Genomic DNA, 23,714 nt, shown 5'->3' with positions numbered 1-23,714 from the left:
CAGTGATTAAGGTTCTGCTCTTGGGGAGGATTGATAACAATTTGATGAGAGAGAAGCAGTTCAGAGTAAACTAAGCAATGCATTAAATTGAAGGCGATTGGTAGGAGGTATTCAAAGTACAATTTATTGTGATAAAGAAAGCAATTTATACCCCACGAGGAAAGATATGGATGAGGAGAAAAGCGAGAGTGCATATTAAATGCTGGTAATGCAATAGAAATTAGAAACGGTAACAGTAGTGTGGTGGTGGGCGTGACACCATTACAGCTGGGGGATATCTGAGTTTCGAGTTCATTTCTGGTACTGTCTATAAGCCATTTGTACATTCTCCCCATGGGTTTTCTCTGGGTGCCTCAGTTTCCTCCCATGGTCCAAAGATGTACTGGTTAGCAGCTAATTTGTTATTGTAAATTGTCCTGTGATCAGGCCCATGGGTTGCTGGGCGGCCCGGCTCATTGGGCCGGAAGGGCCTGTTCTGTGCTGCATCTCTAAATAAATAATAGAAAACAAACAATAAATACTGCCAAAGATTGGGTAGAAATGAAATTAACAGAAAAATAAGGTAACCACATTGGGAGAAATAAGGAGGCCAAGAGCCATGTTGACCACTGAATGACGGGGATATTGTCCTTGCAGCAAAGGAAATGGTGGGCCAACTGAATGATTATTTCACATTGTGATTTATACTGGTGGAAGAGGCTCATATGACATCTCAAGGAGAATGGCCATGAAGAGATAAAGGACAAAGATGGGTACTTGGAGTTCGATAGTATGCCAGCCTTGATCTCACAGAATGAGGGAATGTAAGACCTCGATAGAGTGGCTGTGGAGAGCATGTTTTCAGTAGAGGGACATCCATTTAGAACAGAGACGAGGACAGTCCACAATTCCGTAAACAGCCAACTTAAATATACCAGCGGAATCTCAGGGTCCGTGTTCAAAGCTCCCTGAAAGTGGCTCCACAGGATGATAGGGTGGTTAAGAAGGCATATGGGAAGCTTGTCTTTATTAGTCAAGGCAATAAGTTCAAAAGTCAGGAACTTATATTGAAGTTTTATAGAATACCAGTTCGGTTGCATCGGGAGTATTGCTTATAGTTTTGATTGCCTCATTATTGAGGCTTTGGAGAAGGTGCAGAAGTTTACCAACACATTACCTGGATTAGAGGGCACGTGCTGTAACTGGTGGCTAGACAACTTGGAGTGACAGAGGCTGAGGGGAGATGTGATAGAGGTTTATAAGATTATGAGAGGTATAGATGGAGTAGACAGGCAGTATCATTTTCCCAGGGTCTAATAACCAGAGGGCATACATTTAAGGTGAGAGGGGGTAGTTTCATGGGAGATACGAGGGGCAACTTTTTGGACAGAGTGGTGGGTGCCTGGAACATGTGGCCTGGAGTTGTGGTAAAGGCAGATGTATTAGGAACTTTTAAGAGATGTTTAGATAGGCACATGAATGTGAGGAAAATGGAGGGATGTGGACATTGTGTAGGCAGGAGGGATTAGTGTAGTTGGCGATTTGATTACTGATACATTTGGTTCAGCACAACATTGTGGGCCAAAAGGGTCGTTCCTGTGCTGTATTCTGTTTTCTCTGTCCTGATAAAAAGCACAATAGCACCGACACTCCCAACATCTCAGATAAATCACACTTGGTTCACACGGTAACAAGTTCCAACAGTTATCAATGAAGTATGGATGAGCTAGTTTCTCCGGAGATTCCTCATGACTGTTCCCTCGGAGATAACTTCAAATCACGTGACAAATCGAGCAACAGTGGAGAAATATGCAGTCAAGTATGAGCATAGCTGGGACTTGATTACACAATCAACAAGTCTCTTCTTTGCTATTTTAATTCAATTAAGATCAGTTCAGATTTAAGTACACTCAATGGACGGTGCAGAGGTGCAGTGATGCTTTTTATTTTTTATTGGTTTAGAGATAGTCCAGAACAGGCCCTTCCAGACTAACTAACTCCACAGCTCAGTCATAGTCATAGTCATACTTTATTGATCCCAGGGGAAATTGGTTTTCGTTGCAGTTGCACCATAAATAATTAAATAGTAATATGTAAATTATGCCAGGAAATAAGTCCAGGACCAGCCTATTGGCTCAGGCTGTCTGACCCTCCAAGGGAGGAGTTGTAAAGTTTGATGGCCACAGGCAGGAATGACTTCCTATGACGCTCTGTGTTGCATCTCGGTGGCATGAGTCTCTGGCTGAATGTACTCCTGTGCCCACCCAGTACATTATGTAGTGGATGGGAGACATTGTCCAAGATGGCATGCAACTTAGACAGCATCCTCTTTTCAGACACCACCATCAGAGAGTCCAGTTCCATCCCCACAACATCACTGGCCTTACGAATGAGTTTGTTGATTCTGTTGGTGTCTGCTACCCTCAGCCTGCTGCCCCAGCACACAACAGCAAACATGATCGCACTGGCCACCACAGACTCGTAGAACATCCTCAGCATCGTCCGACAGATGTTAAAGGACCTCAGTCTCCTCAGGAAATAGAGACGGCTCTGACCCTTCTTGTAGACAGCCTCAGTGTTCTTTGACCCCCTATTTAGCAAACCACCTACTTAACCCTAGTCTAATCACAGGGCAATTTACAATCACCAATTCACCTACTAACCGGAACATTTTTGTACTGTGGGAGGAAACAGGAGCACCCAGAGGAAACCCATGTGCACATGGGAGAAACATACAAGCGTTCTTACAGAGGAAACTGGAATTGAACTCTGAAATCTCCGATGCTCTGACCAGTAACAGTGTCGTGCTAACTGCTGTTACTGTGTAAGTGCAATCCTGAGTTTAAACCCAACATACTAATGGTGAACTGATGAACGGAAGAGATTCTGCTATGGTGCAGAGCAACGCACACAAAAGGCTGGTGAACTCAGCGGATCAGACAGCTTTTATGGAGAGGAAGAAAGAGTCGATGTTCCGGGCTGAAACCCTTCATCAGGACTGGTCAACTAATATCTCTTTCTGCAGGGATGAAAGATAAGAAATTCTGATATTCCCAGCTTGTGAAACTGGCTCCAAATACAGTCTGTCTACACTTCGAGCTGCCCCAGTAAAACAGCCAGCATAATCAAAGACCACATACCCTTTGCCATCGAGCAGAAGATACAAAATTCTGAAATCACGTACCACTAGGCTCAGGGACCACATCTACCCCGTTGTTCGTCGTCGTGGTGGCTATCCCTCGAGGTCGAGGATGATGGTCTTCGTTCTGAAGAAGTGTCCCACAGAGTGAAGACGCCTGTGCGCGTATTTGTTTAACGTGTACTTGATGTTGCACTCCAAGAAGCACACCATACTTCACAAATCAACTAACTGATTCCAATGGCATGGAAACCACGATGATTGGAGCTGATGGATTTGTTGCAGCCTTCGTCCGCCTTCACAGCCGTTGAGTTCGAAGTAACTTCATCCGCCTGTTCCACCGTTGAGGTCTTGATTGGATTGTTCTTTGTCAGGGACCTCACCCTCAACCTTACCGCCATGGGTGACCCTACCAGGAGCATAGCTCCAGACAGCATTGCTCTCGGGATCACAGGACCACACAAGCTTCTCCACCACGACAAGGTGACAATCCACGGAAAAGTACCCCGTTGTTATCTGACTATTGAATGGTTCTCTAGTTCAATAAGATGGACTCTTTACCTCACAATCTACTTCATTATGGTCTTCAACTTTATTGTCTATCTGCACTGCACTTTTCCTGTAGTTTAACACTTTATTCTGCATTGTTATTGTTTGACCTTCTTTCTCAGTGCACTGTAAGCAACAGGGTAGTGTAGTGGTCAGCACAACACTATTACAGTGCCGGCAACCCCGGTTCGATTCCTGCCTCTCCCTGTATGGAGTGTGTATGACCATGTAGGTTTCCTCCAAGTGGTCTGGTTTCCTCCCATTCAAGGGTCTTGTAACAGCAGGATAGAAGCAGTCCTAGAGCCTAGCGGTGAGTGTGTTTAATGTTTTGTACCTTCTGCCCGATGGAAGGGGAGAAGAAGAGAAAATGACTGTGTTGGGTGGGGTCTTTGATTATGCTGGCGGCTTTACCAGGTTAGTGAAATATCTAGACAGAGTCCACGGAGATTTGGTCTGGACCAGATTGGCCATGATTACCGTGAATGAAGGTTTGAGAAGGGGCTTAGTCAATTAGTTGGTCACATGAGTGTAATTAGGTGAAGTGGACTCGTTGGGCCGGAAGGGCCTCTTATCATGCTGTTTCTCTAAATAAATAAGTGAAAGATACTACAGATAGACACACAAAACGCTGGAGGAACTAGGCAGGTCAGGCAGTATGTCCAGAGATGAAGAAACTGTTGACATTTCATGCCAACACCCTTCATCAGATCTGGAAAGGAAGGTGGAAGAAGCCAGAATAGGAAAGTGGGAGGACTGGAAGGATGATCAGCATCTGCAGAACCTCTTGTGTTTAGATAGATGAATAGTAGTTGATAGATGAACAGATGGACAGACAGATAGATTGATTGATAAATAAATAGATGAGACGAGAAAATCTGCAGATGCTGGAAATCCATAGCAACACACCCAAAATGCTGGAGGAACAGGTATATGGAGGAATTTAAGGTGGGGGGTTATATGGGAGGCAGGGTTTAAGGGTCGGCACAACATGGTGGGCCGAAGGGCCTGTACTGTGCTGTACTGTTCTATGTTCTATGTAACTCAGCAGGTCAGGCAGCACCTATGGAAAAGAGTAAACAATTGGTATTTCATCAGTTTTTAATTGATGATTTTAGAATCAGAATCAGGTTTAATATCACTGTTATACACTGTGAAATTTGTTATGTGGCAACAGATTGCAATATGTAATAATAAAAACTGTGAATTACATTATGTGTATATGCTGCATATATTTAAAAAGTTAAATAGTGCAAAAAGAGAGGAAAAAAAAGTAGTGATGTGGTGTGTTCATGGGTGTATTGTCCATTCGAGAAATGTTGAATGTGAGCCTTCAGGCTTCCATACCTCCTCCCTGATGGTGGTAATGAGAAGAGGGGTTGACCAGCATATTCCTGCTCCTATTTTCTGGTGTTCCCATGTTTGCGGGGAATTGCAGGCTGGATGAGGTCAAACAGATGGGATTGGCTGGAATGACCTTCTTATATATTCCAAATGACAGCGCAGGCATCAGGACTGAGTGGGTGCTGTAGACTGGCTGTACTCGAGCAGCCAAGGAGAGAAATTAGAGTTAGCAATTCTTTTAAGAATATAAAAAGAAAGATAATGTTACAAATTTCTTCCTGAAGAATGGTTGAATTGTCACTGTCAGGCATGGCTGGCTGCATTGAATTTAAAGTATGTGAATAAGGTAAACCAATTGACTATTAAACGTTCCATTTCTGACAGATCCACTTAATCGTTAAGAAATAACTAAGGTTAAAGGAAAAAATGGTGGAATTTATTCCAGAGACTGGGAGGTAATGGAGTGATAACTGGCAGACACCAATTATAATCCATCTCAGTTGACGCTGACCCGTTGGCCTTGAATGCATCTCACTTTGCACTGTCTTTACAGAGAAAATACAAATCACTTCAACCACCGAAGTTAAACCTCTTCTAACTCTTGATGAAAGCTTGTAACATCATCTTTGCTGGCCCTCGATGCACATACCAGTGCAACCTCTGGCAGAAGCCTCCTAGGTCAGGTACCCTGATCCAGTGAGGACCTTGAGAAATAGGAGCCAAATTAGACCATCACGTCTGTTCCAACACTCGGTCATGGCTAATTTATTATTCTATCTGAACCCCGTTCTCCGACCTTCCTGTAACTGCTGACACCCCTACTAATCAAGAATCTATCAACCTCCGCTGTAAGTATACCCAATGACTTGGCCTCCACAGATGTATGGCATGCAATTCAAAGTTTTTCACTGTATACCACAGTACATCTGACAATGATATACCAATTTACATTACCCCTGACTGTGGATAAGTGGTAGGATCTGTACAAAATTAATAGAAATCTACGGCATCAAGGAGGCATAGCGGTTAGCATAGCGCTGTAACAGGGCCAGTGATCCAGGTTCAATTCCGCAGCTCTTTATTAAGGAGTTGGAATGTCACTGCGTAGGCTTCCTCCAGGTGCTCCAGTCTTCTCCCACATTCCAAAGATGGGATGTAATTGGGCAGTGCGGGCTCGTTGGGCCGAAAGGGTCCGTTACCGTGCTGTGTCTCTGAATAAGTATGTACCGTCCTGTGCAGAAGTCTTAGGCACATACAGTGAATGTAGTTATGGTGCCTAAGACCTTTGCACAGTCCTGTATTTGTCAACATGGAGCAGAGAGTGAGTTTGTAAATCTGGTGAGAGCGAAGGATGTTGGGGATGGCGTGGGTGGAGTGCCATAGGAGGGGTGTGGCCAGGTGGCAGGGGTGGGGGTGGGGTTGGTTCAAGTCCAGCACACCCAGCCCTGAGACACCAGGCTAGGTCATCTGATTCCAAACAATTGGTTTTTTGACCATTACAGAATGTCTCTCTGGTGCTTCCCTCTCCCTCCCCTCTCCCTTCCCCTTTTCCCCACCATGATTCTCACTCTCAGTAGAATTAGGCCATTCAGCCCAATGAAGCTGCCCCACCATTCCTTCTCATGGCTGATTTATTATCCTCTGAACCACGTTATCCTGCCTTCTCACTGTAAGCCTTGACACCCTTACTAATTTAGAACCTGTCAATCTTCACTTTAATTATAATAAAACCATAAGAAATAGAAACAGAATTAGGCCATTCAGCGACTCGAGTCTCCCTAGCATTCCATCATGGTTGATTTATTATTCCTCTCAACCCCATTCTCCAGTTTCTCGAGATAGATAGCTAGACTAACAAGCAAACAAACAGGCCAATAGATGAATAGATAAATAAAATGAGTTTAGCGTCTCTGGGTGCCTGATGGTCGGTGTGTACTGAGTACTCCATGACTCTTAAAATCTTCTTCACTTCAACCTTGAAAGGATTAAGTGTATCCTGAGGCACTACCCCAATTTTCGAATGTGTAGCCAGCTAATGACATCAGAATATTAAATGGTAAGCAGTTCCTTCAAAGAGACTTTGACCTGAAAAGTTCCTTGTATTTCTGTCCTCTCAGATGCTGCCTGACCTTCTGAGCCTTTCCAGCAATTTTTGTTTTGTTTTGGGTTTGCATCATCTCTGGGTTTTTGATGTTTTTGCTCATATGAGCAACACCTCATATTTCATCCAGGTAGCCTCCAACCTGATGGCATGAACATTGTTTTCTCCTCCTTGTATTTTTTTTCCCTTCCCCTTCCCTATTCTTATATTCCCTACTCTTAAACCTTCTCCTGTCTGTCACCTCCCTCAGTGCCCCTCCACCCCTGTTTCTCCTATGGTCTACTCTCCTCTCCTATCAGATTCCTTCATCTCCAGCCGTTTACCTTTCCCACTCATCTGGCTTCACCTTTCACCTTCCAGCTATCCTCCTTCCCCTTCCCCCACCTATTTATTCTGGCATCTTCCCCCTTACTTTTCAGTCCTGATGAAGAGCCTCGGCCCGAAACGTCAACTGTTTATTCATTTCTATAGAAGCTGCCTCACCTGCTAAGCTCTTTGAGCTGTGTCGCTAAATTGAAAAAAAACCTGCTTGTATTTACCCTATCTATACCCCTCAAAATATTGTATTCCTTCATTATATTTCCCCTCATTCTCCTATACTCCAGGGAATCAAGTCCGAACCTTTTTATCCTTTCCCTATACCTCCGGTCCTCAAGTCCCAGCAACATCTTTGCAAATTTTCTCTGCTCCCTTTCAATCCTAATAATATCTTTCCTGTGGGTAGGAGAGCAGAACTACACACAGTACTCCGAATGAGGCTTTGCCAACATCTTATACAACTTCTCTCCAATGTGACTTCTGCCTGTTTGGTTGGAAGCATCTTTTTCCATGGATGCTGCCTGACTCGCTGAGTATTTTGAGAACTTCCTTTTTATTACAGATCTTCCAAATCAATTCTACATTCACTAAATCACAACTACTTTCTAACTTAACTCAAGTTACCTTCCTTGGTTACTTGGCCCAAAACAGATTCAATTAACGTAAATGTGAAAGAACAATCATGGCTAAGGTTTATCCTTTTTATTAAACTCTATTTATTTCCAGTTCCCTGTTTCTTCTTCGTCTTCTTAAGTCCTTTTCCCCTACTGGGGTATAGGCAGACGAATGCAGCTCACAGGGACCTGTATCTTGGGCCCCCTTTCAAGTCCTGGTGTAGGCCACCTATACATCTTATAAGCGAAGATCAGCTCCAACAAGGGTACTAGCCTCTTCACTATCCAGAACGTTTTCAAGGAGTGATGCCTCAGAAAGATGGTATCCATTATTAAGGGCCCCCATCACCCTCTACTCATTGCTCCCATCAGGGTGGAGGTACCTGAAGACACACATTGAATGATTCAGGAATAGCTTCTTCCCCTCCATCAGGTTTCTGAATGGACTATGAACCCATGAATACTACCTCACTACATTTTTTTTCTCTTATTGCAGTACTAATTTAATTTAACCTTCTTAATGTATATACTTACTGTAATTTTTTTTATTATGCACAACAAATTTCACAACATAATCCAGTGATATTAAACCTGATTGTAATTCTGATTCCAGGGGATTTCTTTAGAGCTTCTTTCGGCGTTTCTGTAGCACTGGGTTTTTACGAGATGGGGCTGCTAGCCCCATGCCCAGCCCTCCTCCATTTGCAGCTAGGCTTGGGACCATCCACGGTGGAGTTAATTCCTTGTCTGCATGTGTTAAAATTACAAATTTGTCACAGCCGAGTAATTGGGCATTAGTAGTTGAGTGAAACTCTGAAGGATTAAAACTTGTTACAGCAGGCAACCAGATTAGAGAGCAGATCTGTCAGCTGTAAGGATGAGCCTATGCAAAGAGTAATGAGTATTATTGCAAAGTTGTTGCAGGCTGGCTTGTTAATAACAATAATCTGAAGCTTTATTTCATCCAAATGAAGTGGAGGCAAGTCACAGAATAAGAGACAAAGCTATAGAATGTCATGTGTGCACAGACAGGTACATCCCAGTCTCCACCCAGCTAATAGGAGTCACCTGCCACTCATTTCCAACTGATCACCTGCAGCCTTTTTAAACCCTACTCTCACTCAGAATCCTTCTTCATTCATACGAACCAGCCAGCCTCAGCCAGTGGCTCCTAGCTTTCAGTTACCTCGTTGACTTGTGTTAAGTGTCTGTTCTCTCTTGTTTTGTGGCCAATTATTAAGGTTATCACTCACCATTGAATCAGCTCCACTGCTCTGTATTTGGGTCAGGCCTCCTCTACATTTCCTGACATTGAATGGGGAAACAAGAACAGAAAGGGTGGAAACTCTACAATAGGTGATTAATTAATGTGACAGGATTCAGTAGAATTATACATTTAAATCTAAGCCTTTGTGTTTCTTTCATTAGTCACTATTTTAAAAATTAGCTTTATTTGTCACATGTCCACCAAAATTTACAGTGAAATGTGTTGTTTGCATTGAGGATTTTGCTGGGGGATGCCCGCAATTGTCGCAGTGCTTCCGGTACCAACATAGCATGCCCACAATTTCCTAACCCTGACCCTGACCTGTGCATCTTTGGAATAAGGGAGGAGAGTGGAACACCTGGGGAATGGCACGCAGTCGTGGGCAGAATCTACAAACTATTTACAGACAGTGGTGGAAATTGAACCCCGGTTTTTCAGTGCCACTGTAAAGCCTAACGCTAACCGCTATAATACCATACCGGCATCATTTTCACTTTGTGTAAAATAAAATCTGTTGGTGGAACATCCTGCACTGGTCACTTTTAAACTTTTCATGCTGCTGTTTCACACATACTTAGACCACTGCTTGTTTTATTGTAATTGTGTCAACATTATACTGTCATGTATAAACTTGCACCTCCACCGTTATGTCACCCTGTCAATGTTCAGGCCACGCCACCTGGGGACTTGTGCTGGTATTATTTTCTGACTGTATGAGTTGGATCATAACCATATGTGCCGTGTCTAACTATATGTACTGTGTTTTGCGCCTTGACCCAATGGAACGATGTTCCGATTAGCTGTATACGAGTCTGGTTGAATGACAATAAAATAGAATCTGATCTTGAGCTTGAGTAAGTGAGTGAAGCCACCTTTTCAGTCCCCAGATGCCACCAGTTTTCCCTGTCTAAGCTACCTTCATCTTACTCAGTTCATGTCTGCTCCATTTTACTGTGATTGACGATGGAATTCAGATCTCCGTACTCTTGCAGCATGTGGACCAACCTTTTGTGTGGGCCCCATGCCTTTTGTATGCAGACTGGCTCGACTGATCTTGGTTCAGAGGCAATTTTACCTCTTAATCGCTATGCCAACGCACTCCCTGTTTATATCTGGTAGACGGGTAGGCACTCAGCCAATGCTCTTCAGTGCTGAAGTGTGTAAATGCTCTTCAGAAGAACAAAGAAACTGAATGGTAATACTTTATAGAGGATTGAAGAACAGAGAAATATAGTTGCTTTTATATACATGAAGATTTAAGTTGGCAAGACATCTTATTAGAACAGTTTTTCAAAAGTAGATTATGATTTCCGAACTTTAGAACCAGATCATAAATGACAAATGCTAAGAAGTTATGTTAGACTGATGTAGAGTATGAATATCATATTGAATCCTGGGCATTTTCAGTTCAGTGAGAGGAAGAATATGACTATCATGGAGAAGGTACAGAAGAGCTTAATGGGAATGGCGTCAGAAAGGGTTTTGGATGGTGAAGGCAGAAGAATGGGGTTGGGAGGGATAATGAATGAGCCATGATAGAATGGCAGAGCAGACTCGATGGGCCAAATGGCTTAATTCCACTTTTCTGTCTTATGGCACCCACCCTGCTCAAGGACTGTTGGTCCCACTCCCATCAGGGAGGAGGCCACGTAGCATTCACACCAGAACCACCAGATTCAAAAACAGTTACTTTCCCCAAGCAGTAAGGCTGATCAACACCTCCACCCACTAACCCACCCCTCCACACCCCCAAACACCACTACCTTATCATTTCCTGTCAGAGTCACCTGTGACACTCCTGTGCCTAGTGTCACTTCAGAGACTGCCTGCCTGGTGTCAGTGGTCGCATAACGAAGACTTGTGATCTGCGCCGGATGCCCATCCGTCCATCCACCACCTGCTCTCGTGGCTTCACCTGATGCTGATTCAGGGAGCTAAGCAGGTGCTACATCTTGCCCAAGGGTGACCCGTAAGCTAGCGGAGGGAAGAAGCACCTCACACCTTTGATGGAGACATCTCTCGGTATTACCATCCAAAAGCAGTGGGTATTGGCAGCTAAACCACATCACAGAGACCAGGCAGGAAGTTAAGTTAGTCCTTGGAGAGTCAGTGATACAGTGTACAGAGAATACAGTAGCTATAGTGAGAGTACCCGTAGATATCTATATCGGAGAGGGCATAACTTCTGCTTTTGAGTTTAGGGCCTTGCAGACAGGGAACTCAGTACTATCACAATCTCTCATATTTGAGCCAGGCATGTTTCTTTTCATCAGTATAACTTTTTTGTTATCAGTGAACCAGCACAGTGGCAGTCAGTTGATGAGCTCCTAATTTTGTGTTTTAGTGAAATCTGATTTGTGCAGTGGAGCAGAGACTGGGATCGTTGGAAAACATATACACAAGAGACTCTGCAGATAGATACTCACACACACAATGCTGGGGAAACTCTGCTAGTCAGGCAGCGTCAATGGAAGGAAATAAACAGTTGACCTTTCAGGCCGTGAAGAGTTCGTCTAGCATTTTGTGTGTTCCAATCAGATTTATTTATCACATGTACGTCGAAACATGCAGTGAAATGCGTAGTGTGTGTTAACAAGCAACACAGACAGTTGTCGCCAATGTAGCAGGCCCACGATATTCAGCTGAGTAACACGAGAAGCGGCAATAGCAGCACTACCAAACTCGCTCTGCGCTGAACTATGGCACTCTCTTGCGGGCTTTAGTTCAGAATGCTCTTTGCTTGTGGGGTTTTTTTTCTCTACACATTGTGTGTTCATTTTTTTTATATGGGTTGTTTATTTTTTATGAGCATAATGTTTTTTTTAATCTCTGCACATTGGGTTGCTGATGGTTTTTTTTTAATATATGCAGACATCCCACTCTGCAAAAACTCATTTCAGGGAGGTAGCATCATCAATTTGAGGGAGACTCCCGGGAGAGGCGGAATGTCTGCAACAGAGTAGCTCCTTAGCAGCTGGCCAGCTACTTTAAATAACGTTAGCTATGCTAGTGAACGAATGACACCTGTTAATCTCACCTCAACATGACTTTTACAGTCGTAATCCACCATGGGCAATAGAAAAGTCCCTGTTGCAAACAGTGCAGCGAGGAACACTGTCATTATTTTGACCCCTATTGGCAGGGGTACACTTTAGTGTAGTCTAGGGTGACGTACATTTTATACACTCTGCCATGGCGCGCTCTCGCTCGCACGCTCTCTTGCTCTCTCGCGCTCTCTCTCTCTCTCTCTCTTGCTTGCTCTCTCGCTCGCGCGCTCTCTTTCTGGCTTGCTTTCTCTCTCGCGCTCTCGCTCGCTTCCTCTCACTCTCTGTTGCGCGCGCGCTCTCTCGTGGTTGCTCTTGCGCTCTCTCTTGCTTTTCTCTCGCTTGGTCTCAAAAAAATTGATTTCCGTGATATTGTATATAATTTGTGGGCATCAGGGAGCCACTATTCAAATGCCGGAGACTCCCGGAACTTCCAAGAGAGGTGAGATGTCCGTATATGGGTTCTTTTGGGTTTCTTTGTTTCATGGCTGCCTGTTAGGAGATGAAACTCAAGGTTGTATAATGTCTACAAACTTTGATAATAAATTTGAAAACAAGATAAACAACAGCAAAACAATCTCTTTTTCTCCCTCCCTCCCACCCACTTACACACACAGACAGGCCTCCAGTGCCAGGATGGCTGCCTCAAGACCTTCAGTCCTTGGCCTCAGACTTTTGTGTTACTAAATCTGAGCCACAGCATTGATAGACATGGCCGTTTGGCGCCATCTTGACCCGAATGTTGGTTCCTGCTCTTTTTTCTCCATTTACTACTCCTGGCCTGTACCTGCCCCTCGCCCTGTCCCTTAACCCTACCCTGACCCTTTACCTGCGTACTGACCTCAAAACCAGCTGGCAGGTGTCCGGTGTCTTGTGTTGTTAAAAAAAAAATGACGTCTTTAACCAGGTTTGTCTCCTTTCTCCCCAGTGTGCCGAGGTGTCCTCTGTGGATTTGGGGCCGTGTGTGAAAGGGATCCGAGAGAGCCAGACAAGGGAACCTGCGTCTGCAAGAGAGGTGCCTGTCCATCGGTGGTGGCTCCTGTCTGCGGGTCGGATTACTCCACGTACAGCAATGAATGTGAGCTGGAGATGGCCCAGTGTACTCAACAACGTAGAATCAAGGTCATCAGCAGGGGGCCTTGCGGTATGTCCTGAGATTATTTCTGGAAAACATTTAATAGTTCCCAGTGATGGAAGCATCCGGCTGCATTCATCCAGCATTTTGTTCATCTGCGGCAGGCAGCAAGCCTCTTTTGAAGCATTGGTATGGTTGATATTTAGCCAAGAATGGAATTCTGGTTGAATGGTGTCACAACTGCTTTTCATGCTCCTCACTCAATGTCAGCAAAACCAAAGAGCAGATGATCGATTTCACCAACTTCCAGTAATGTTCCCCCTCTCCCTTCCAATCTTCTTCAGTTCCCCACTCTGGCCTCTTCTCCTCATCTACCTATCAGCTCCCCCGGTGCCTCTCCTCCTTCCCTCTCTCCATGGTCCACTCTCCTCTTCTATCAGATTTCTTCTTCTCCAACACTGTACCTTTTCCACCTATCACCTCCCAGCTTCTTGCTTCTTTCAGCCCTCCCCCACCCCCCTGGCTTCACCTATCATGTTCCGGCTCGTCCTCCTTCCCCCGTATCTTCTTATTCTGGCATCTTCCCCCTTCCTTTCCGGTCCTGATGAACGGTCTTGGCCTGAAGCTTTCACTGCCTTTCCCCTGCATAGGCAGGGCCTGACCTGCTGAATTCCTCCAGCACTTGTGTGTGTTCCTCTAGTTAGCTTTGTTTGAACACTTGCTGTTCCATCAATCATGCTGCATCTCTGTTCAAATGATTTGTTACCCACAGCGTTATGAAAATTACAGCCAATAGCTTTTAACCAAAGTTTGCAGCAAATTGAATATCTTGGCTGAGGATCTAAAGTGTTATTGACTATACAGTCTGTGACCACCCAGGATACATTCAATAGACAACATTTTGAATTGATTTTGGGTCTTACAGCATACAAAAACACCCCAGGGCATTTTAATTGGACATAGTGTGCCACAACTTGTTTATTAGGACAGGTGGCCTGAACCTCGGTTAATGAAGTAGGTTTTAAAGACAGTGAGGGGTTTCCAGGCCTCAGGCCTCCACGGCTAATGGTCTGCTTTTTAGGAAGTTGAGGGCTTGATGGTATGCCCAGAAGACAGAGGCCCGAAATTTGTGAGTCTACTAGTTTGTGTTGGGGATTGTAGGTTGAGGGCCCATAGGCCCAGAGGCAGCCTGTCTTGGGGTTGGATGACTGAATCTGTGTATGTGAGTAGGTGGCTGTGTGAGCTAGGAGGGAGGAAAGGGACTTGTTTGCTGATGTTTTGTTTTTGCCAGTCTTGCTTATGTTGTTCTGCTGAACATTGTGATTATGCTCTGCGGGAATTGGAATGTGTGGCGACACTTGCGGGCTGCCCCCAGCACACTGTGTTGGTTGTTCGTGCAATCAACACGTTTCACTGCATGTTTCAGTGTACATGTGCAGAAATTAATCGGAATTTAAGAGATGTGGGTATCTCAGCAAGCCAGCATATCAGCTGTCCGTGACTAATAGGCCCTCGCTGGTGTGCTGCCATTTTGAATTGCACAGTGCTAGACAGCATAGAACTTTACACAGTACTGGCTTTTCAGGCCTCCGTGTTGAGCTGACCTCTTATCTATACTCTAAGACCAACCTAACTCTTCCCTCCTACATTACCCTTGATTTATCTGTCTTCCATGTGCCCAACTAAGAGTTTCTTCAATGTCGCAAATGTATCTGTGTCTACCAGCACCCCTGGCAGAGGTTTCCATGGACCCACCACTCTCTGTGTAAAGCATCACCTCTGACATCATCATCATCATCGGGTGCCGTGCCCAGTTTGAGCTTTGACTGCCATGGCCCACACACTCCTGTTTCGGGTCAAGTGGATCAATTCATTGGTATTCATTTCCAGTTCTCTGGCTGCTGTCTCCATCATCATTTGTCTTTGCCTTCCTCTCGCTTTCTTCCCTTCAATCTTTCCCATAATTACCATGCATTCTAACTCCTCTTTCCTAATCACATGTCCAATGAAGTTACGTTGCCTTTTCATGATCTCATACATTATTTCTCTTTTTGTGTTTGCTCTGTTCATGGCATCCTCGTTAGATATTCGTTTCATCCATGATATTTTTGCATCCTCCTCAAAAACCACATCTCTGCTGCTACAGTTCGTTTCCTCATGTGACTAGATATTGTCCAACATTCTGAGCCATATAACATAACTGGATAAATGTAACATTTCAGTACTCTGAGGCGGGTTGTCATGCCTAGTTTAGTATTGGTCAGTATACTCTTCATTCTCGTAAAGGTGTCTTTTGCCATCCCTATTCTTCTTTTGATGTCCAAGTCGCACCTGCCATCTGATGTCACCCATCTTCCTAAGTAGCAAAGGTTCTGTACTTGTTTCATGTCTTCCCCGTTTATTCTCAGCCTGCAGATAGGATTCTCCTTCTTATACCTCTGACATACCCTTGTATTTTCTTCCGTACACCTTAAAATTATGCCCCCTCATATTATCCCTTCCCACCCTTGGAAAAATCCACTCAATCTATGTCTCTTATTGTCTTATACACCTCTATCAAGTCTCTTTTCATCCTCCTTTTCTCCAAAGAGAAAAGCACTAGCTCACTCAACCTATCTTGACAAAACATACTCTCTAATTCAGGCAGCACTCCGGTAAATCTCCTACGTGCCCTCTCTGAAGCCCCCACATCCTTCCTATATTGAGGTGAACAGTGCCGTTGGGGAGAAGTTCTGGGATTTAGACCCAGTGACACTGAAGAAACGGTGATATTATTGTAAATATTATGTGTGACTAGGAGGGGAATCAGGGTAGTGCTCCCTGTGTCTTCTGCCCTGACCCTTCTAGTTAGTACAGATGATAAGTGCCATTAAGAAGCTCAGGTGGTTAATTTTATAGATGGTCCATTCACAGATGCTCTACAGAGTTGAGAGTAGTTAACACATAAATCACGATCATCGTTATGCGCTGTGTCGTATGATGTCATGGTCTTGACCATGATTGTTTTTGGCAAATATTTCTACAGAAGTGGTTTGCCATTGCCTTCTCCTGGGTGGTGTCTTTACAAGACGGGTGACCCCAGCCATTATCAATACTCTTCAGAGATTGTCTGCCTGGCGTCGGTGGTCACATAACCAGGACTTGTGATATGCACCAGCTCCTCATCCGACCATCCACCGCCTGCCCCCATGGCTTCACATCACCCTGATCGGGGGGCGAAGCAGGTGCTACACCTTGCCCAAGGGTGGCCTGCAGGCTAGCGGAGGGAAGGAGTGCCTTACACCTCCTTTGTAGAGACCTATATCCACCACACCACCCAAAATCATAAAATAATACAGTATGAAAAACTGGCCATTCTACCCATCTCATCCATGCTGACCAAGATACCCATTTTCACCTGGACCCTTTGGCTGAATTTAGCCCAAACCTCCGCAAATTTTTCCTATCCGCGCACAGTGGTTGAATGCCCAAGTGGTCTTTCATTGCTTCTGGTGTGGTTATTGTCCTATTATGGATTTATTGAGTATGTCTACAAGAAAATGAAGCTCAGGGTTGTATATAGTTATATATGTGTAGTTTGGTAGTAAATTTACTTTAAATTTTGAACTTTGAACTTTGAACTTGTCTAAATGTGTTTTATATTGTATGTCATTATTTTACTTTCCCCCACTACATTCTCTTACACCTCATTCCATCCACAGACCAGTCTCTGTGAGGAGGAGTTGCCCCTCAGTTTATCCCCTCTCAACTTCCATCTCTGCCCTCAAGTTACTGTGTATCTACTGTGAATGCCCGCGAGAAAACGGGTACAGGCATACAGATGGGCTGTGGAGAGCATTCTGAATGGCTGCATCACCGTCTGGTATGTGGAGCCACTGCACAGGATTGAAATAAGCTGCAAAGACTAGTAAACTTAAATTAACTCCATCACGGGCACCAGCCTCCCCAACATCCAGGACACCTTCAAGGAGCGATGTCTCAAAAAGGCGGCGTCCATCATTAAGGACCCCCATCACCCAGGACGTGCCCTCTTCTCATTGCTACCATCAGGAAGGAGGTACAGAAGCCTGAAGGCACACACTCAGCAATTCAGGAACAGCTTCTTCCCCTCTGCCATCTGATTCTGAATAGACATTGAACCCATGAACACTACCTTACTTTTATTAAATATTATTTTGCACTACTTAGGTAACTACTTATTATGTATACTTACTGTAGTTCACAGGTTTTTCTATTATTATGTACTGCTGCCACAAAGACAACAAATTCGATAACATATGCCAGTGATATTAAACCTGAATGATTCTGATCTCAGGGTAGTATATATTGTCATGTACTGTATGTACTTTGATTTTAAAAAATTTCTTTAAACTTTGAACTTGGAAAACTTGGGGAAAAAAGCTGTGTGGCCTCACCCTACCTATGCCCCTCATGATTTTACACACCCTTCAGTCTCCAACACTCTAAGGAATAACACTAGCCGGCCCAGCCTTTTGCTATCTCCTTCGTGTCTTGAAGAGGGAAGATCCTTCCTTGGGGAGTGGGTTGCGTGGTCGCCAGAGACACCATTTGCTGCACATGAAAGAGTTTCCTTGATGATCCACATGGTGCCGTGCTGTCTGCTTACCTTCTGGATCACTGAGAGCTACACGAACTGCTGGATTTCCTATAATGTAGTTCCTAAGATCCCAGAGAGCCACTCATGCTGAGTCTGTCTATTTGGCAGAAGTTAATGAGATGGTTGGCTGGGGTCTAACTCACAGCAGCCGCTATAGGTGAGCTACATGTGGAATTCAAATCCTTTCGTTACTGTGTAAATTAGCCTGACCTTCGTCCCACGCTGCATTCAATAACGCAACACCGGCTCGGCATTAATCTGGAGCATCACTGAAGGAATGTCACCGCAGAAGGGAGCGCCTGAATTGTAATGCATTATAAAGTAATTTTCTGCAGATGAAATGGATAGAGCTAAGAGGCAGACAGCACCAAATCATAGCTTCAAATGAATCTCTTAATATTTTGAGCCCCCATTTTAAAGGGAGCATTGTGATTGGACCGTTATCGCAGCATTCTCCAACTTTTAAACATCCAAGCTGTAGTGATATCGGTGACAGTTCATCGATGAATCTGAATCAGAATCAGGTTTAATACCGCTGACATTTAGAGTCATGGAACTCCTCAGCAGAGGCACAGGCCCTTTGCCCATCCAGTCCATGCTGAACCATTATTCTGCCCCGTCCCATTGTCCTGCACCCGGATCATTGCCCTCTACACCCCCTCCATCCATGTATCCAGATTTCTCTGAAATGTTGAAATTTAAACCACATCCGCTGGCAGCTTGTTTTACACTCCCGCGACCTTCTGCGAGATCCTCTTCATCTTCCTCTTAAATATTTAACCTTTCACACTTAACCTGTACCCTCTCATTCTAGTCTCACCCTACCTCACTGGAAAAAGCCTGCTTGCATTTACCTTATCTATACCCCTCATTATTTTGTATACGTCTATCAAATCTACCCTCATTCTCCGACGCTCCTGGGAATAAAGTCCAAATCTATTCAACCTTTCCCAATAACTCAGGTCCTCAAGTTCTGGCTGCGTTGTACAATATGTCATGAAATGTGTTGTTTCACAGCAGCATTACAGTACAATATGTAACAATACTACAAATTGCAATAAGAAATGGATGTTTTAAAAATTAATTTAAGTAAATAATTCAAAAAGAGAGCAAAAAATAATGAGGTAGTGTTCATGTGTTCATGGAACACTCAGAAATCTGATGGTGCAGGGGAAGAAGCTGTTCCTAAAGCGCTGAGTGTGAGTTTTCAGGCTCCTGTGTCTTGTCCTTGATGGTAGCAATGAGAAACAGGCATTTCTTGGGTGATGGGGTTCCTTAGTGATGGATCTCACCTTTTTGAGGCATCTCGTTTTGAAGATGTCCTCAGAGCTGGAGCTGGCTGTTTACAAACCTCTGCAACTTTTTCTGACCCATTCATACCAGGCAGTGATAGAGTTAGAATGGCTTGAGCAGACTGGCCCAGTCTGTTGGATAAAGCTGAGAAGAGTTTTTGCACATCTGCAAATGGCAACAGCTACACTTCAAATGTATCTCATTTGACGAAATATCTCGGTTTGAAACATTGACTATTTGTTCCTCTCCATAGACGCTGCCTGACCTGCTGAGTTCCTCCAGTATTTTGTGTCTGTTGCTCTGGATTTTCAGCATCAGCAGAATCTCTTGTGTTTATGTTTTATTTGAACCTGTCATTGCTCAGAGAAAGTAAAAATGAAGCAGTGATTAATCATGTCAGCCTTTAATTCGCATTCTAGTTCTCAAATCCTCAGGCGCCAACTTGCCCCTTCTTGTCTCTGTAATCCCTACCTGCTCAGCAACCTCTCCACACCTCTATAGTCCTGCAGTATTACAGTATATCGTAGTTATCCCTGCTTCAATTTCTGTTTGTATACAAGCCTAATTTAAAGATTTATATTATGAAAGGTTAGTTTTATTTGTCACATCTACAGTATGTACTTTGACATGAGGATGTGCTGGGGACAGCCCACCAGCATTGCTACACTTCTGGCACCAATATAGCAGGCCTGCCGCTGACCAACCCTAACCAGTACATCTTTTGGAATTGTGGAGGAAACCAGAGCACCCGGAGGAAACCCACGCAGCCACAGGGAGAACGTACAACAGAGGTGGTTATTGAACTCGAATTGCTGTGCTAACCACTATGCCACCGCGAAACCTAGGTTCAAATCCCAGAGAAGCCGGAGGATTGAGGTTTAAATTATTCAGTGGATTTGGAACTAAAGTAAAATCAATAAAACAAAATAAATAAAATATATGGAGTGGAATAAATAAATAAAAAATGGGTGTGCCTCCCGCACATCTTAGAATTGTGTTAGTTGTTGATACATTTCACTGTATATTTCGATGTACACATGGTAAATAAATGCATCTGAATCTGAAAAAGCTGCCATTTTACTTTGAAAACTTGCTGTACGTTCTTCAGTTCCTCACCTATTCTCTGGACTTAACAATATGGTTGCTCATTAGGGATGGGTAATAGATGTTTACATTGCCACTGAGATCTACAACCACGAATACTAGAAAAGTTCAAAGTTCGAAGTAAATTTATTATCACATGACATATATGTCACCATATACTACTCTGAGATTGATTTGCTTGTGGGTATTCACAGTAGAACAGCAGAACAAAAAATGTGCAAATGCAAAAGACATGATAACAATAATAAATAGATAGTAAATAAATAATACTGAGGACTTGAAAGTGAGTGTGCAGTTTGTGGAATCCGTTCATTGTTGACGTGAGTGAAGTTATCCTCTCTGGTTCAGGAGCCTGATGATTGAGGAGCAATAACTGTTCCTGAACCTGGTGGAGTGGGTCCTGAGGCTCCTGTGCCTCCTGCTCGATAGCAGCAGTGATAAGAGAGCACGGCCTCGATGGTGGGGTTCCTTAATGATAGGTGCTGCTTTCTTGTGGCAGCACTCTGTGTAGATGTGCTCAATATGGGGAAGTTTATTCTGAACCAGCATACAGAGGTGTGGGGGGGGGGGGTGGTCTGATGCATGATAGGACAATGGCTAGCCCCATGGACCAGAGCTACTGATAGAGAGACACCACAAAACAGTACAATCCATGTTGAACACAATGCCAAATTCTACTAAATCTATTCCGCCTGTACATGTCCCTCCATTCCCTGCATATTCCTGTGTCTATCTACCAGTATCATACCTGCTTCCACTGCTATCCCTGGCCTTAATCTGCTCCTAGGTCTTATGATCTTATCTTCACTGGAGCTGAGTGCATGCAGGGGGGTGATGTTGCTCAGACACCACACGTTTAGAGTAGAGTAGAGCATGGTGTACAAGAGTTGAAGGGAGTGACAGCTGGTTGTTAATGTTGAAGGTTGCTGCTGTTACACAGCGCCAGATATTTCAGATCATAGGACAGTACAAGCCCTTCAGCCCTTGTGCCGGCCTTTAAGCTACTATACGATCTAGCAAATGCTTCCCTCCTACACATGGAGAACGGTGCAAAAAAACAAGCAAACGTCCAGTGAGCAGCAATTCTGTCAACAGAGACACCTACACACGAGGAAATCTGCAGATGCTGGGATTTCAAGCAACACACATCAAAGTTGCTGGTAAACACAGCAGGCCAGGCTAGGAAGAGGTACAGTTGACGTTTCGGGCCGAGACCCTTCGTCAGGACTAACTGAAGGAAGAGTGAGTAAGAGATTTGAAAGTGGGATGGGGAGGGGGAGATCCGAGATGATAGGAGAAGACAGGAGGGGGAGGGATGGGGCCAAGAGCTGGACAGGTGATTGGCAAAAGGGATATGAGAGGATCATGGGACAGGAGGCCCAGGGAGAACGAAAAGGGGGAGGGGGGAAGCCCAGAGGATGGGCAAGGGGTATAGTCAGAGGGACAGAGAGAGAAAAAGAGTGTGTGTGTGTATATATATAAATAAATAAGGGATGGGGTACGAGGGGAAGGTGGGGCATTAGCGGAAGTTTGAGAAGTCAATGTTCATGCCATCAGGTTGGAGGCTACCCAGACGGAATATAAGGTGTTGTTCCTCCAACCCAAGTGTGGCTTCATCTTTACAGTAGAGGAGGCCGTGGATAGACATGTCAGAATGGGAATGGGATGTGGAATTAAAATGTGTGGCCACTGGGAGATCCTGCTTTCTCTGGCGGACAGAGCATAGAACAAAAACACCTTTTTATTCTTGTGTCTTCCCCTTCCTTCTCAATCCTGATAAAGAGTCACAGCCTGAAACATTCACGGTTTATTCATTTCCATAGCTGCTGCCTGACTGCTGAGTTGTCTTGTTAAAAAGAGAGTTCAGAGGAGACTGGCTCAAGCTGGCAGGAAGGAGACGGTAATTCAAATAACCACACGTTACAACAGTGAGGTGCAGAACAGCATCTCTGAACGCACAACACATCAAACCTTGAAATGGATTGGCTACAGCAGCAGAAGACCATGAACATACACTCAGTAGTCACTTTATTAGGTACAGGAGGTGTCTAATAAATTGGCCATTGAATGTATGAGGTAGGTTTTATTAATTGTTGTGGAGATGCAGGCAGAGTTATTGATGATCCAAACATTCCGGGGTTGAGTGAAAAACAACATTTTGCATTGGTGTGGTGCATTTGATAATTACTAGTTGAGCCGTTCAGCCTATCCAGCAGCAGCAAGAATATTATCTCCTTAATTAAATCTGACACCCTCTCAGAGCCATGGAATAGGATTGCTGTCAAATAACAATACATAGTTAGGATTGCGTTAGGCAGCAAGCCAGCAGTGACTTGATGAGAGCTAGCCGCAGTGATAATTAAATCAGATTTTTGCTACAGGTGATATTTCTTCAAAATATTCACTTAAATTGCTCAAGCTACCGCAAATTACATTTAATTATACACAGAGAGATTGTGTTATTTTAATAGGACTTGCATTTTTTTATTTTTTTATGTAATTGTTCATCTGTTCTCAATGAAGTCACATAGTACCTCAGAACCATTCAAAGGCACTGATATCTTAATCACAATTCTTGTTGTCATTGTTCCTTTCTGTTCCTTGTGGCGCATCGGGTGGCAACCTTGCCGTTTCTGTAGCACTTTTGTCTGTTTTTTACGAGGCCGAGTTGCTAGCTCGACGCTCAGCCCAGAACGGATGGAAAGCGTGCAAGGAGCCGGCTGGATTCAAACCCGGGACCACTCGCCTCGCAGTCCGGTGCGGATGCCACTTCACCGCCAGCCGGCTGAACCACGATTCTAAACATTGTGTAATGGATGTAACTTTTAATATGGAGACACAAGAGACGGAAGATGCTAGAATCTGGAACAAAACAACAAAATGCTGGAAGAACTCTGTGGGCCGGGCAGTATCTGTGGAGGGAGATGGATGCTTGACGTTTTGGGCCAAGACCCTTAATCAGGATCCTGAAACACTGACTGTGTACTATGTAAAAGTCTTAGGCACATATATATCGCTAGGGTGCCTAAGACTTTTGCACAGTACTGTATTTGTCAACGTGGAGTGGAGAGTGAGTTTGTAAATCTGGCTGGAACAAAGGATTTTGGGAATGGCAAGAGCGGAGTGCCACGGGAGGGGTGTGGGACAGGTGGCAGAGAAAGAGAGAAGTGGTGAGGGGGGTGTGGCATGATGCAGTGGAAATACACCCAACCAAAAGGCCCTGGGCAAGGTCATTTGATTCCAATCAATTGGTTTATTGATCATTACAGAAT

General features: G+C 44.3%; 1 protein-coding gene across 6 annotated transcripts in view; it reads left to right on the top strand.

The window, feature by feature from the left end:
- agrn (agrin) overlaps positions 1-23,714 on the top strand; it is a 534,989-nt gene that overhangs the window by 333,293 nt on the left and 177,982 nt on the right. For all 6 annotated transcript variants that reach the window (XM_063033167.1, XM_063033166.1, XM_063033165.1 and 3 more), the window contains one exon: positions 13,281-13,496. In XM_063033167.1, the coding sequence (XP_062889237.1) occupies positions 13,281-13,496 (216 nt within the window). The remainder of the gene's footprint in view (positions 1-13,280; positions 13,497-23,714) is intronic.

The sequence above is a fragment of the Mobula hypostoma genome, chromosome 25 (assembly GCF_963921235.1).
Source record: "Mobula hypostoma chromosome 25, sMobHyp1.1, whole genome shotgun sequence".
NCBI classification, from domain to species: domain Eukaryota; kingdom Metazoa; phylum Chordata; class Chondrichthyes; order Myliobatiformes; family Myliobatidae; genus Mobula; species Mobula hypostoma.
This window is presented reverse-complemented; position numbering and strand designations above follow the sequence as displayed.